The 15,813-nt window shown below is 37.9% G+C and overlaps 1 protein-coding gene and 1 long non-coding RNA gene across 3 annotated transcripts; one reads left to right on the forward strand and one right to left on the reverse strand.

Moving 5' to 3' along the window:
- Positions 1–152: 152 nt before the first annotated feature.
- Positions 153–7,916, reverse strand: tspan4b (tetraspanin 4b). Its single transcript, XM_015012570.2, has 8 exons — positions 7,416–7,916; positions 4,204–4,273; positions 3,796–3,987; positions 3,537–3,611; positions 3,135–3,230; positions 2,832–2,945; positions 1,640–1,723; positions 153–1,539 (listed from the first exon to the last, which is right to left on the reverse strand). The coding sequence occupies exons 2-8, from the start codon at positions 4,270–4,272 to the stop codon at positions 1,471–1,473; spliced, it is 699 nt and encodes a 232-aa protein (XP_014868056.1). The 5' UTR covers position 4,273; positions 7,416–7,916; the 3' UTR covers positions 153–1,470.
- A 3,334-nt stretch (positions 7,917–11,250) lies between these two features.
- On the forward strand, positions 11,251–14,823 carry LOC148157893 (uncharacterized). 2 transcript variants are annotated; one of them, XR_015764062.1, is made up of 4 exons: positions 11,251–11,852; positions 12,491–12,642; positions 13,275–13,326; positions 14,148–14,823. It is a non-coding gene; the product is annotated as an uncharacterized LOC148157893 (long non-coding RNA). The 2 variants fall into 2 exon arrangements; XR_015764061.1 differs by having other exon boundaries at positions 11,253–12,642.
- The last annotated feature ends 990 nt before the right edge of the window (positions 14,824–15,813 follow it).

Here is a 15,813-nt window from a genome sequence, read left to right on the forward strand (position 1 = left end):
TTTTGCTAAGTTTATTCTTCCGCAAGTCATCTTTGCCACATGGAGTTGTTGCTATGTGATTTGCTGCTTGAGTTCTGTGAATAGGTGTACCTAATAAAGTAGCAAGGGAGTGTAAAGACTTGATGATTTTTAATAATGGACAGAGACAGCTGTATAGGTTTTACTTTATGATGATGATATAACAGCTTTTACTCCATTTATTTGTTTCCAGGTTCTTTGACTTTTTATACTCAAACAACAAGAAATAAATCATACAGAAACAATTTCTACAACAAAAAAGTAATTTCTATAAAAAACATTCCCTTGTCCGTCAATTTAAACATCTGAAGACAAATTCTTCTTATACATTATGTCATTCAGACAGACTGATTGTAGTTGTACAACATAAGAAACCAAATGTTCACAAGTTACTCAGACTGATTTGCTTTTAATGAACAACCTCAGTATCACTTCATTGAAATGAAAAGGTCATTTTGTGCTAAATAATCTTAATCTTGTTTTATTAGTCAGGAATATACTGTAACTTCTGGAGTCTGGCCGATACAATGTGAACAGATACAAAACTTACAATCATCCTATTTCAGTTTGAACCTTACAGAAACAGCTTGTAGTGTGAGATTGAGTGTTGCTCAACCTGTAAAGAATCAGATCACACTGCACAATGACATTGTAGTTCAGTTAATTGTGATGAATTAAACATTAACCAGTCTATACCTAAATACTCATGAGATAACTTTATTTTTGCCTGTTTTTGATTCTAACTGGAGAGTTGAACTGTTGTTCAAATGGAAAACTGCAGTGGGGTTTTTCTGTCACATTTCCACAGATAAAATCAACACTTAGACAACTCCTTCTGTTCAGTAATGCAGTTCTTAAGTACAGCACAGGATCAGGAGGATGAGCCAGCTGAGGCTGCACCAAACACCACACAATCAGCAGAAGATTTAAAAGGAAGTGGGTTTTCCCTCCAGCTGCTCTATGAATCTGCAATATACAAACTGGATGGTGAACTACACCAGCATAAAGCTGCATCCACAGTGCCATAATGACAGAAACTTAATTTAGTGGAGCTTACACACAGGAAAAAGAATGTAAAACGGCAATCAAAGGTAACTATTAGGCAGCATTTTGAAAATGATAATGTATACAATTAATCATGTTAACTAATCAAATTCTTATATTGTTTTATTTGCTGGAAAACATAAAGTTACATACCAGTATATGTGTTCAATTGAATGAAGTTAAAAACGACAAAGTGATTTTTGAAGCAACGTACGTCCTTAATATGTCACAAACACACACATTAACAGAAAAAAAGTTGCATTGGAATCACTGGGACCCTGTCACCTTAGAGCATTTCAAATCCATCCATTTCTCCTCCTTCAGCAGCACAGCGCCCCCTGCAGCTGCTGCAGTTCCTCCTTTTAGACGATTCAGCTCAGGCCCATGTGAGCCAGACCCAGGCTGCTGTTAGTCCAGGTTCTTCTCTGCGTAGAGAATTTGGCAGTACATCTGCATGGAGAACACCAGGGCCAAAATCTGTTGAGAGGATGAGTCACATGGTCAGAGAGCAGCGCTGCATCTGAACAGTTAATTTCAACTGAGTTGTTCAAATGATGAGGACATAGAGATAAAGTACCTGTACAACACCGATGCACACTCCAAACACCAGGACAGGCCTGATGTTGCCACTCAGCCAGTTTTTGGCCTTCGCAAAGCACCCCTGTTGCAAACATTCACACAGAACATGTGGAGGAGGCTGATGAGTGACACAGCAGATAAAAGGAGTGGATCACAGGTAGAAGACTGACATCAGCACATGCATGAACAAGAGGAACTGGTCTTAGAAACTGCTTTTCAAATTCAGGGCAGTTTTTCTGGGTGGAATGGTAATAATGCGTTCCCCAAACAGCAAAAGGTTCATGTGCATCTTTGATCATTTTCCTAAACAGGAAAACATTCTAGTCTAATCACTGCTGCATGAAGCCTACCTGAAATGTAGACCACAGAAAGGTTCAGCGCTGCTTGTGACCGGGGTCTCAGTTCACCAGGAGATTCCTCGTCTCTACATGTGGTGAATTTGTGAACATCTTTAAAGTTGTAGTATGTAACTTTTGTATATATATTTACATATATATATATATATATATTTACATATATAATTTTTTTTTACATATTTGTTGATTTTATCAGGACATTGTGATAATCTGTGAAAAGATTGAGTTCCTAGCTAGTACATGGGAATGATTGCCAGCTCTAAGACCCCCCTCCTGACTCTGATTGGTTGTTTTTGGTTTGTGCATTCCTTCAGACGGCAATAGCAGCACAGGGAGGAGATGGAGGAGATCAATCTTTTCACAGATTAGCTGTCTCATACCATACTGTCACAAATGGTGACAGTTTGAATAAATATGTAAAAAACATGTTTTTTATACAAGTTACATACTGCAGCTTTAAATATAGGTGTAGCCAAACTGCGGCCGACTTTTATTTCCTCTCCTGTGTGAAATGAGAGTCTTTTCTGGCTTAAATCTGTTCCTCCCACTTTATTGTCACTGACTCTTCCCAGTCACCCTCCACCCCCTCCAGCGACCCCCACCTCACTCTGGGCTCTAGTGAAATGTAGGCAATCCTGGTTCAACAGTAAATAAGTGTAGTCTCAGCAAAAGGGTTTTCCTGTGTGGTTACTGTCAGCAAATACTTGTGGGGCACAAACAAATTCTTGCATCTGGAGCACATTTAGCTTCCATGACAGAGAACCAACCCAGACATGTGTTTGGGAAATGTTTGGTGCTCCAAATGTTCCTGACAGAACTGAGCCACAGACCAACCTCACTCCATCCAATGCACTGGTCTCTGTCAGCGCCGGGGCAGCAGGATGAGGGCAGCGTTCCGTTCAGCACTTCATGCCAGTCTGTGGAGTTGTTGACGCCACAGCATTTGAACTGCACACAGAGAAGAGCATGAGTCCTCTCTGCAACTTTACATAACTTCTGTTTGGCAGGGGGGTTCTGCTTATTTTTCATTACATTTTTTAAAGCGTTGAAGTTGGAGAGCTATGTCTGATATCTGATATTCTGAAAAGCGTAGCAGGGGCGTAGGTCTGAGAGAATCATGGGAGAGTTCATGCGTACCATCTTCTGCACGTTGTCCCAGGATTTTTTAAGTTCTTGTTCTGAATTATATTTCTTCATGCCGTTCTTTAAGTCCCCCTTGGCATGTGACTCCACCTGAGAAAAGACAGAAGAATACATACTTATTGAGACAATAATTCACCGGTTTGACTCACGCCTCAGCTTCCTCATGTTACTGTTACATTATGTTAATATTCCTGATCAGTTAACTCACTGATAGAACTGAGAGTTAGATTAGCAGAACAGATGTAGCTTCATTGACACAAGGACAACATGTGACGACATGCAGGACCTTCCAGCAGTATTCCCACCCCTTAAACTTTGTCATGAAACCTGAGCAGACATATTTTCTTCTCCTGTTTGGGTTTGTTTTTGCTCTCTTGATGTAGATTGGAGGCTCACCTGGTCATGGAGGTAGTATAAAACCAGAACCACGGTAATCTCTGTCAGGACCAGAATCAACAGGATCACAAAGAACTGCAAAACAGAGAAGAGCACGTTTGAGTCAAAGGTTAGACTCTGAATTTAAAGCCGTCCTTTACAGCACGGTGTTCTCTTTCTCTATAGTATCGCCATAGTTATGTAAATGCTCAAAATCTTCCCTGAAAAAACATTTTTTTAAAGTTATTTTTTTTTTTTTTTTTTTATGTAGTATTCTTACAGTGCACAAAAGACAGCGCTGCTCCTTTAGAGCCCCGAGGCAACCCAGGAATCCTGTTACCATGGTGATGCCACCAGCAACCAGCAGCAGATTGGCAGCTGAGAGTGATGGGAAGGACAAGGGCAGAGAGGAAAACTCTGCCTGCGTGAAGGACAGCCAGATCCCGACGCCGAACAAGCCACATCCTCCCAGCTTAAAGGCAAAGGTCAAAGGTCAAAGGGTAAAGTCAAAGCAGGATCAATACCAAAGGAAACAGAAATTACTAATTATCCTGTATTTCAGAGAGGTGGCACTGTTATTATTGTTAGTGTTTTATTATTTACTTATTTTTTTTACAATTTTGCTTAGAAAATTAGAACATATGAAAATAAGATTAGCAGCTTGTGACTGATTGGTGAAAATACTGACCCAGAAGATAAGATTGAAGACAAACATCAAGTATTTAACGCAGCAGAGGCACCGCTGAGACACAGACATCCTGCAAGACAGACGGACAGATCACAGCTAAGACCAACAGCTTCACTGCAGGGTACATGCACTTCTGTTTCTGCATAATTTTAAATAAATCATTTGTAGAGTCAGGATGATAATTAAGATAAAAAAATATATCAAGATGAATAATAACACACAATGTCTCTCCTTTAGGGAATGCGTTCACTTTGCTTCCAGACTCACATGGGAAATGCATCCGTCAAAGCAGCAGGATTGGCTGCTGCTTTACTCAGACATTGTTCTTTAAATGGAATCGCTGGATTAACTCAATAACTTTATTTTTTCTGTATTTGGGTTTGAATGTAAATGTGACTGTAATGTATTTTGTTGAATTGAATGAATTGAACTGAGCTCAGTGAAGGAAGGGAAGTTGGATATGATTGAACTTGTTGATCTTATGAAAGATCAACAGCCTTTCCAGGCTGTGGAAAGATTTAAAATCCCTCATGATTTTCTTTCACTGTATGGATGATCACAGCTGAAAACACTGACATATGTGTCTTGAGTGGTAACAACTCTTGTTTTCCAATTTAGAAATAATAAAAAAAACAGTTATCTTTTTGATTATTATAATAGCCTGAAATCACAAAATACATTTTGGAACAGAATATATCTTATATTATAGAGAAGGTTTTCTTTTGAGTTCATGTCCACTCATTTTATGTTGAACAAGTCTTTTTAAACTCCTCTCACATTTATCCATGACCAGAGCATGTTTTAACAGAAAACACACATTTTAAAATCATCATTAAACTTTAATCACTGAGTATAAATATATGTAATTAGGTGTTTGTGTGCATAAGCACGTTTCCACTCCAAGCCCAATCTGAATTGTCCTTCCAGCCACCCTACTCAGGAAGTCTAACTGCTGACAGGAAGGAAGCTCCCTCCCCAGCTCAATAGCCCTAATTATACTGCTGAAGGCATTTCCCATGTCTTCTCGCACTCACAGGATCTTCCTCCGATCATTTCTCCACAAAGTAAAGCCCTTTACTTTAAAAACCCTTAGGGTCAGGGGTTGGAGCTGCACACTATAACTGTAGCATAGCTGATGAAGCATAGCGTATCCTTGAGGAGTCAAATCTGAGTCATGAACAGGAAAATTCAAAATGGCAGCAGTGATAAGTAGCTATGATTCCAAACAGAACCAAGAAAACTGACTGCAGTATTCCTGACCTGAGAAATACAACAGAGCCAACTTTCAGCTGGTGTCTTAATCCAATCCTTCTTTTAAACGTCATTTGAGCATTTTATTTTCTATCATGTTAAACCATGGTTTTCCCTTTTTTGTGGGGGAAATAGGAGTCTGAAAAGTGAGTTGAGCATTCAGTATTCAGTTCTGTTTCTTCTGATGCACAAAATAAACTCCAATGTATTCACTTTCTGTCTTCACCTGACTATAGGCAGAGCTCACCGGTTTTTAATTTATTCTCTGGCCTCTGAGGTTTGCTAGACAGCATTATTGAACCATTACTGAACCATAACTTATATAATAATAATAATAATAATAATAATAATAATAATAATAATAATAATAATAATAATAATAATAATAATAATAATAATCATAATAATAGGTGCTTTCCATACAAAACACATAAAATCAATGAAAAGCTACAACAGTAAAATAAAATCAATTGACAGGAGCATAGTTAGGTTCTACAGCAACAGTCCAGAGCCTGACCAGTCCTTCATCTGGACATGGAGACAGGATGGATCAGCTGCTGACCTACCAGGACACAAACATTCAACCTGACTGACTGGACAGGTGATCAGTAATCAATGAAATGGCTGAGAGGCACATTGTGACTCTGAGCAGCAGAAATCAAAAGCTGAGGTAGGAGCAGGAATCTTCTGAAAGCAGTAGTGTAAGTCACACAATCTGAAAGTTTCTTGTAATAAAATTCATGAAGCAGAATGAATGAAAGCCTTCATGTACAATTAGGTCCAAGCAAAATCATGTGAGTGAAAAGTATAAGAGTCAACATTTCTCAGTGCAATTGGAGCACAAATATGCTGACAGGAGTCCATGTAACGCCTTCTAAAATCTATTGATTATGGAACAGTTACACGAACCAATCAATTGTTAAAAGATGTCCAGTGTGGACAGTCCACAAGTCCTTCATAGGAGACAGTAGGAAATCTAACCCTGCACTTCACTCTGAAGGCATCCTTCCCACAATGAAGCATGGTGTTGGCAGCATAATGTTGTGGGATGCTGTTGGTCAGAGTGAGATAGAGACAGGACAATCCTGGAAGCAAAGCTGTCGGAGGTGCAGCTCCCTAAACCTCCAGATGCAGTGGAACCATTTAGATCAAGGCTTGCTCATGGGTTACAGCGGTCCAGTCAAAGTCAGACACTAACAGATGCTCTCCTTTCAGGTTTGATCTTACTAGCAAATAATTAAATATGTGCAAATCTGGTAGAGGTTTCTGGATCCACTGGATTTATTTGCAGCCAACTGTGGTTCTTCAAAGTGTGGGCTTTAGATGAAGTGGGGTTAAGACACATATTGTTTTTTTTTAACTAAATGGCAAACAGTGTATCATTTTCCTTCCATGTCACAGATATTTAAAATATCAACAGAATGCTTTACATTTGTGGTTGTAAGGTGAAGAATGGGTGTGAATACTTTTGCAAGGCACTATAAACCTGGTTGAGATTTTATCATTACAACAGATTATCATACAACCTCATATAATTGTCTGCTTATTTTATGTTGAGCTGCAAAACAAGAACTCCTGACCTCCATGTGGTCATTACCATCCAGCTTCAGGGACTCTACAACAACAACTCTAAAGCTCAGAGGTCCTATTCACTGTGACAGAGTGTCTGCGTGGTGACCCCACCTCGGCCTCCACCTGACCACCAGCTGCCGTGTTGGTCAGAGACCCCAGCAGAGGCCCTCACCCGCCCTCAGGGGTCCAGGCTGTGGAAGCCCCCAATATTAGACCGAACATTCAGTGTTTGACTTGATCGGGACTCAGATCTCATTAATTAATGTAAGAAGCAAAGATGAAACAGTACATGTTAATAAACCATGTTATTACATAATAAAGTAGCTATTCAAAATCCTTAGTTTAGAAGTATTTTTATTTGTAAAGTGAAACCTGGAGTTCGTCTTTACCTGAAGATGACTTTGTCTTCTCTTGCTTCTTGTCCCTCTCCTCTTAAAGCCGAACTCTTTGACGCTTTGTTAGCTTGACAAACGTCCTGGATCTGGTTTCTGAACCGGCCAGGCGCCTCAGTCAGCTTTTCTTGCTCCTCTTTTCCTCCTTCCTGGGTAAACACAGTCTGCCTGTTTTTACTAGTTAACCTATTTTTCTGCAGACTTGGAATTTAAACATAATTAGATGCTAGAAGGTTCACAGTATGTTTAATGCCTTTCTTCTCACAGACTTACAACTTTGTCCCTCCCACCTTCTTCCACTCTTTCTCTCTCTCTTTCTCCTCAATGTTTTCCAGATGTGTGTGTTGTTGCCCGTCCCACTCCGGATCCCTCCCCCTACCATTTTTTTTTCTTTTCACACTGCTGCTCCCTCCTTGGGCAACAGACTCCAGCTCTTAGTATGGCTTTCAAATTCCATTTTTCATTTCTTTGTTCCAGAAATCTGAGGTCAGTCTCCTGTTTCCTCCATTTCAGTGATATGACCAGACAAACATCAGAATTCCAGTACATTCTGACACAGCGGAACACACAGGCTGGGCCGCTTCCTGACCAAACAGGAGATTATGTCCCATAATCTAAAAGTAATCACTGTATTTGAGGGATTTCACGTTTTAAGCCACTTATTTTACCTCATTTCAAACCCAAATTGTAAACTTTCCTGGATCTCACGGAGGATTACATTTTAACCTACATCTATTAAAAACTTTGGAATGTATTCTTTTCATGATACAGGAAAGTAAAAAACTGAGGATGACATCATGGGACCATAAACACTGAGCTTTGAGTAGATGAGGTAAAGATCACAGTTAGACTGACCTCCAGTGAGGTGAACACCAACATTTGTCACCTTTGCAAAACTGAAAACTTAACAGAAAATGTTGTAACATTTAATAAATTATATATTCATCAGTCATAGACGATGTATTTTAGTTCTGTACCCAGGCTGCTAAGTCAGAGGATTGACTACAGTTTTGGTTCAATTCACATTCACTCCAAAACTCATCTATAGGCTTGGACTAATGTAAATGATGTGGAGTCTGGATTTTACTCAACAGAGGATTTCTGTTGAGTAAAAATAAAACCATGTTTGGACTTGGCTGAACTAACAATCTTTCAGAATCATAAAAACACGTCTGCTCTGATCAAACAGGTCTGCTGAACACAATCTGACCATTCTAACCATTTTCTGCAGCATATTCTCCTGTTTAACTCCCGATGCTAATCCTCTACTTCTGACTTTGTGACTTTTTCACATCTGTGCAGTAAAGATTTTCTTCACTTTGCTCAGCCTGCTTGGTGCCTTTTGCTTGTCTCATCTTTGAGTTTTCATCACAAACATCCTGACTGATAAACCTGTGAACATCACAGGTTCTTCTACAGTTCAGTCAGTAAGCAAACCATGGTGTGGTGAGTGGTACTGAAATATACTTTTCACAAAACCTGTTAATTCATAATATAAACACTACAGTTACTTCTTCACATAAATCCAGATGAGTTTCAGCAGCTTTTTTTCCCATTCATTTGTCATACAGTGGATATATGTATTGTTTTATATTCAAGTTTTACTGTGATTTTTATGTTCAGTTTTAATTTTATGTCATGTTTTGGTTAGGAGTCAAGGTGATGAGTCTGTGTGGGGTTCAGTCCTCACAGTTCCCCACCAGAGGGCGCTCTGGTGGGGAACAGTGAGGCTGGTCCTGCAGCTCTGATCAAAGTGAGCTGTGGCACACCTGCACATCATCAGTTCCTGTTAAAATCCCTGTTGCAGATATTGTATGCAGCGATGCAGGTGGATGTTGGGGCCAGCTGTGCAAGTAAACACAGTTTAGTGCAGTTTTTTTCCCCCACAGGTCATTGCTACCAGGAATGACACTGCTGGTTACGATGCGGCTGACTGGCTTTTCAAGGAACAAACTGACTGATCCCTGGTACTAGACGCTTGGTGCTTTTCTGGGCTTTTTATTTTTATATTAGTGGTAATAAACCTTATTTAGAAAGGAACATTGTACACCTCAAACATAAAAGTCACCTGTACCAAATTATAGCAAAATATAATTCACATCTGCTGTCCCTTGATAGATTACAAAAATGGATGCAATGCAATTATAAAACAGATCAGAAAATACATTACAAATTGCTTCCTAATCACAGTACACAAACATGCAGAGTCACACAGTTAATGTCTACATATCTGAGCAGTTTTTAAAGATATATTCAAGATAGATTTGAAAACTCTCAGAGCTTCTGCTCTTAACAATCATCAGGTATGTTCCACTGATCACTACCTGTTCCCTGGGTGTTTCTTCATTTGCTCCCCCTGGTAAAAACATCCTGGTGTGATGCTCAGTCGCTCCAAAGTGCTGCTCAAATGAATAAAATCCCCATTTAAAAACATAGTATTTTATTCTCAGGTTATCTGTATCTGATATTGGATGAATGATATAAAATTTTTGGTAACACTTTATTTGAAGGGGGTTGAATAAAACTGACATGACACTGTCATAAACATGACATAACACCTGTCATGAACATGAATAAGCCTTCATAGAAACTAAGAAATCATTACTGTTTAAACTTTACCTTTAATAAATTTTTAAAGTGCAATCAGTAATTCTTTTATAACAAATTTATATCAGTAATGATTTCTTGGTTAATGTCAAGATGTCATAACAAAGACATTTTGAATAATGTCAACTTTGTATTAAAAGTGTCATTATTTGCTGAATGACACTTTATGACAACAGTCATAAATATTCATGAAGGCTTATTCATGTTCATGACAGGTGTTATGTCATGTTTATGACAGTGTCGTGACAGCCTTATTCACCCCCCTTCAAATAAAGTGTTACCAAATTTTTAAATATAACCAAGAGCAAAAATGTATTTAAAAAAAAAATAAATCTTTCAGATGTGGTCTTGTATATTTTTGCTAATATAAAAATACTTCTTGGATGAGAGAAAACTTAATTTCAAACCTGACTAAATAAGTTGATGTAATAAGAGCTTTATAACTGAGAAATGGCAGTCGTCATGAATATCTCTTCTATTTCCGTCTCTGGCCTCCTCTGGTTCATAGACAAACTTATTTTTATGGTAGCATGACGGCTCCTTGTGGCTGAGTTTCTCCAACGTCTTCCTCACAATTTGAAAGGTATTCATTTCAAATGGAAAGGAAGAGAATTTGTTGCATTTAGCATAGCCAGAGAATCAAATCTGATTCTCAACAAATTCTGGACAGAGATCCTGAAAACACAACCTGCTGCTGAACAGACGTTTACAACTTTAGATTATAAAAGACTGTAATAGAATTGATCAGGCTGGTGTAAAGTTATCGTGATTAGAAATCAAGCAGTGACACAGTCAATGAGTCTTAGCCAATCACACTTGTTAGTTCCGTGTTTGAGCCAATGATTAAAGGCATGTTTGTGGAACGGTGCCAAGATGGCCGTGAATAGAATATGACAGAGGCTTCTTGCAATGTTAGCAGCTTCACATAAACACATGCAGACACCGAAGGGGAATGTCAGCAATCTGAGTTCATCCATAAGAGAAACAGTGATGAAATGGTAACCTGAGCCGCAGCTGGCCGTGTTTACTCTGCTGCCCTACATGTCATCTGCCTGAATATCTGCTCCAACTGATTATAACACCAACAGAGTAAATAAATGATTCTTTTTCATTTAAACACAGTAGACTAATTTAAACACATTGGTTTACAAAGATTTGTGCTTTTGTATCAAATAGTGAGGATTCAAGCAGACTTATTTCAACACATTCTCACTCCCAACTCGTCACATATTGACGCTTGGGCAAGAATGTGTTGCAACACATTCTCACTCCCAACTCGTCACATATTGACGCTTGGGCAGGTACCCTCGGCGTCACATATTGACGCCAAGGGTATCCCCTTGGCGTCAATATGTGACGCGAAGGGTTCTCATTGAATGCTGTACCGTTCCCTAAGCGTCCGATACTGACGACTTAGGAACGAATAACATGACGTGTCTATTCTATTTTTTTTAAAACCTTTATTTACAATTTATGTGCTAGTTTGAACAGGATATTAAGAATATTTACTACAAATTCGGTATTTAAAAATAACTCCGTAAAATATAAAACCGGAGGAGTTTTGTTGTGCTTGTTGTTAGCTTGATTTAAAAGCCTTAAAAAAAAAATAAAAAAATAAAAATAAAAAAAACTATTTTTGAGTATGATATCAATGATTTACACCAAATAAATTTAAGAAAAATTAAGATGTGTTTTCGTTTGTGATTGCATGCAAACTGTTCTGTAAACCTTTTAATATGTTCGATTGAAATAAAAATAAGGACGGATCCCACAAAAACCCAAGAAGAAGAATAAGCTGACGTCATCATATGCGACTCTTACACTCCGGTGAGTAGAAATCTGCATCTGTCAAAATGTTTTTGTACTCTAAAACCAAAAATAACTCCAAAGTGTTACGTTATTAAATTACTGATGGTTTTTTTAGGACTTAATGGCAGTAGGACTGTGATGCGAATGGTTGAAGACACGTTTGTAACATTTTTTTTGCCGGAAAATATACGGTGGACGCTAGCTAAATTAGCCTGTTGGAGGCTAATTGTTCCTGTACACTGTACCTGTGCTTAATACGTTTAATTAGCCGTGATAAAGTCACATAATAATGTTTATAGTCATGCTTGTTGTTGCCACTTTGTAATATTGGAGGGTTGCTCAAAACATCAGTGCCCCTAGGCTGTGATGATCTTTAAAGTTCTGAACCCTGTCTGAATACACTGATTGCAGCTATAGGTCATTTACTTGAATTAAAAATGAACTTGCGTCAGTACAGGCACATTTCTTTTCTCCTGTCTGTTATTTATTGCTGTTGCAAGCCAGATGAAGAGAAGTAAAGAGCTGAGAACCTGATCTTTGAACAGACAGAGACCATAGCTGAGGAGCATCCAATGATGATACCAGAGAACCAGGAAGAGACTGTGATAGTGCTTGATTTGGTTCCTGTTTCTCATCCTGTTGTCCCATCCTCTCAGTCTTTTCAGAAGAAGAAAAGACCCAGAAGCATCTCTCCAACTGCCTCTCCTCCCGCTCCGTCATCTCTCCTTCCCCCACCCCCGCCCGTAGATCAGCCACATCTGCATTCATGTCACCTGCTGACCATGCCGTCTCCTTAAGTCAGGGTGGCGTAAGTTTTGTTTTCTTTACATTCATCCATTTTCTTACACCCTTGTCCCTATTGTGGTCGGGAGTGTTGCTAGGGTACACCCAGGACAGGTTGCCAGTCTGTCGCAGGCCAACACAGAAACAGACAGAACACACAACCATGCACACACACACACTCACACCTAGGGAGAATTTAGAGAAACCAATTAACCTGACAGTCATGTTTCTGGACTGTGGGAGGAAGCCGGAGAACCCGGAAAGAACCCACCATGCAGAGGGAGAACATGCAAACTCCATGCAGAAAGACCTCAGGCCGAGAATCGAACCGAGAAGAAAACTGAACTCGCGACTTAAGGAGTCCAGCCCTAAAATGTCAAAATTCTCACAGAAACAGAAAAACTATATAGACTGTTTATAAGCAAAGACAACTTGTTTTGGGCTTAGTTTCCATTTATGTGGCCATTGTAAAGTGATTAAAGTTAATGTCAAACTAATTTGAGAAAATGTGTAAATCCATGTAAAGAAGAGTAAAGTTTAGAAGGATTATAAAATATGACAGTCACCACACTAGTTTTCAGTTTTCAAGTGTACACGCTTTGACTTCATTTCTTCTTTTGTTTTTAAAATTGTTTTTTTCCTTTTCTTGTTATTTAGGTTGGTGGAAATGTAGTACCCAAAATCAATCCCTGGGCGTAGAACTAATGCGGTAAGTCTAAAAGTTTAACTAATCCACCCTGTGACAGTACATCCCCACCCCAGTCAAACATGCCAAGATACACTGAGAGACATTGCCACGTGTGGAGATGAGTAGATGGGGCGAGGGGTGATAAGGGAGGCAGTGGTCTGCAAAAAATAAGCACAGTTGTTTACTTATAAACTCTGTGGCTTTAATTACTGACCTACCAGACTCCTTTTCTTTCTTTATATTTGTCTTTATTTTTTTATGAGGACAAAAACGGGCATTACAACAGGAATCAGTAACACTTATAGCACATAAGTGACAACATCTTTGGGTGAAACAAATTCATACTAAAAGTCAGCATTTGCACAGAAACATAGAAATATAGAGATAGAACTCCAAATACCGAAATTAGGCCGCTTATCAGCAAAGGAATGCTGATTTTGATGTTTGGACTTTTTAAAGGTGATTCAACACTTATTATTTAACACTGTGCCTTTTATAATTAATATAAGCCACACATTTAATCTGAAACTGTCACTTTTTTTCTGTTTTGATTTTTAGACTTTTCTAAGAAACTGAAGCACTATGAGAGATTTTCATTGTTTGTGTAGTGGTAAAAATGACTGCAGTCAGTTTATCATTTAACACTTAAGTCAAGATAATATTGTATATTTAGGACAAAACAGGATGTAAGTACTAGCTGGCATTTGGGTGGATGTCGGCATAGAAAATATTTTGGCTACATCACCCCCTCTTAAAGTCAGGTATACATCTTAGAAAGAGAGATTTGTGAACCTTATAGCACAAAAAATCCACATCCTTATTTTGTTGTTGTTCTTTTCTAGCGGAAAAATCTGGGATGATACCTGGGAACCTGCAAGTAAATCCTCTCATGTTGCTGTCCACCAAGTGCCACTTCCTTCAGACAGCGAACAAGTCCTTCCATGATGTTACTTTTTCTTTTTTGTATTACAAAGTATTAATTTATTTTCTTTGTTTTTACTGCAGTTTGACCATTTTACGAAGTTCTCTGTGTAATATTGTTTTCGGCCATTCACTGAAATGAATGTTATGGTTGTAATATATGTAAGCTTATGTTGGGCTGTTTACTGACACATTTTTGTCAAGTTCTGTTAAAGACAAAGTGAGGCTGATTGAGTCACTGCATCAGGCAGGTATTGTGCCTGTATTAAGTCTTGAAATTTAGAACAGAATTGTTTGTAGATTTTGTTCAGTAAATATGACCTAAAGTCTTAAAAACTTTAAACATGGTATTGTACACACTTCTTTTTGAGTGTTTATAATGTTGATGTGGATGTACAAAGTAAAGTCTATAAAAATACATAACAAAATAAGCACAACTTGATGTCAATATAACTAATTGGAAGTGGTTTTTTTAACTCAAAAAGCTATTATTTTAATATCTTTTTTGTGTCATGGATTTTGTGAATCAAGACTGTATTTGTAAAATGTTATAATAAAATTGCTTTCAAATGCAGTACTTATTTTTAAACACAGCAACTTTAAGTGAAGTTATTGATGAAGAGCATGATAAAAATACATTGCAATGTCCAGATCAACTGACTGTATTAGAACAATACATTTTAATAAACCTATGTCACAAATGCCATACACAATTTTGAAGAACACACAAAATATACATTTGCATTTATATATATATATCTGTAGATATATATCAGGACAGGTATATCTATATATAGATATATCTATTTATATAGATATATCTATATATAGATATATCTGTAGATATATATCAGGACAGGTATATCTATATATAGATATATCTATTTATATAGATATATCTATATATAGATATATCTATTTATATAGATATATCTATATATAGATATATCTGTAGATATATATCAGGACAGGTATATCTATATATAGATATATCTATTTATATAGATATATCTATATATAGATATATCTAGATATATATCAGGACAGGTATATCTATATATAGATATATCTATGTATAGATATATCTATATAGATATATAAATGCAAATGTATATTTTGTGTGTTTAAAATTGTGTATGGCATTTGTGACAGATAGATAGATAGACTTTTTATAAGCATCCCAGCTCCGCATAGTTGGTTCTAGAAATTCTTGTACGGCTGATCGGCGGGAATCTGAAATGGAACGCAGCCATCGTACGGCAGACTGATTAAGAGAAGAAAGGAACACTATCAGCACGTTGTGGGAGGTGGGGGGTAATAAGGTTTTCAATAAGATGACAACCGTATTTGTCTGTAGCCAAATAAGATCAAGGTCAACGATACACTCAGAAATGTTACTTCAAAATGTAGTGAAACTGTTCGTTTGATTACAGAAAGAGTCATGATGGGATTTATAAAGACTTTTTGCCTGACAAGCTGGTCGTCATTGTAGGCTGGTCAAGTTTGCCCTGTGTGTTGTCTGTAAGGCATGACGCAAGGTTAAACTGTGTAACAGTTTAACCTTGCGTTAAACTGTTAAATGTATGC

The sequence above is a fragment of the Poecilia mexicana genome, unplaced genomic scaffold, assembly GCF_051168715.1.
Source record: "Poecilia mexicana isolate PSO_F unplaced genomic scaffold, ASM5116871v1 scaffold_8, whole genome shotgun sequence".
Lineage (NCBI taxonomy): Eukaryota > Metazoa > Chordata > Actinopteri > Cyprinodontiformes > Poeciliidae > Poecilia > Poecilia mexicana.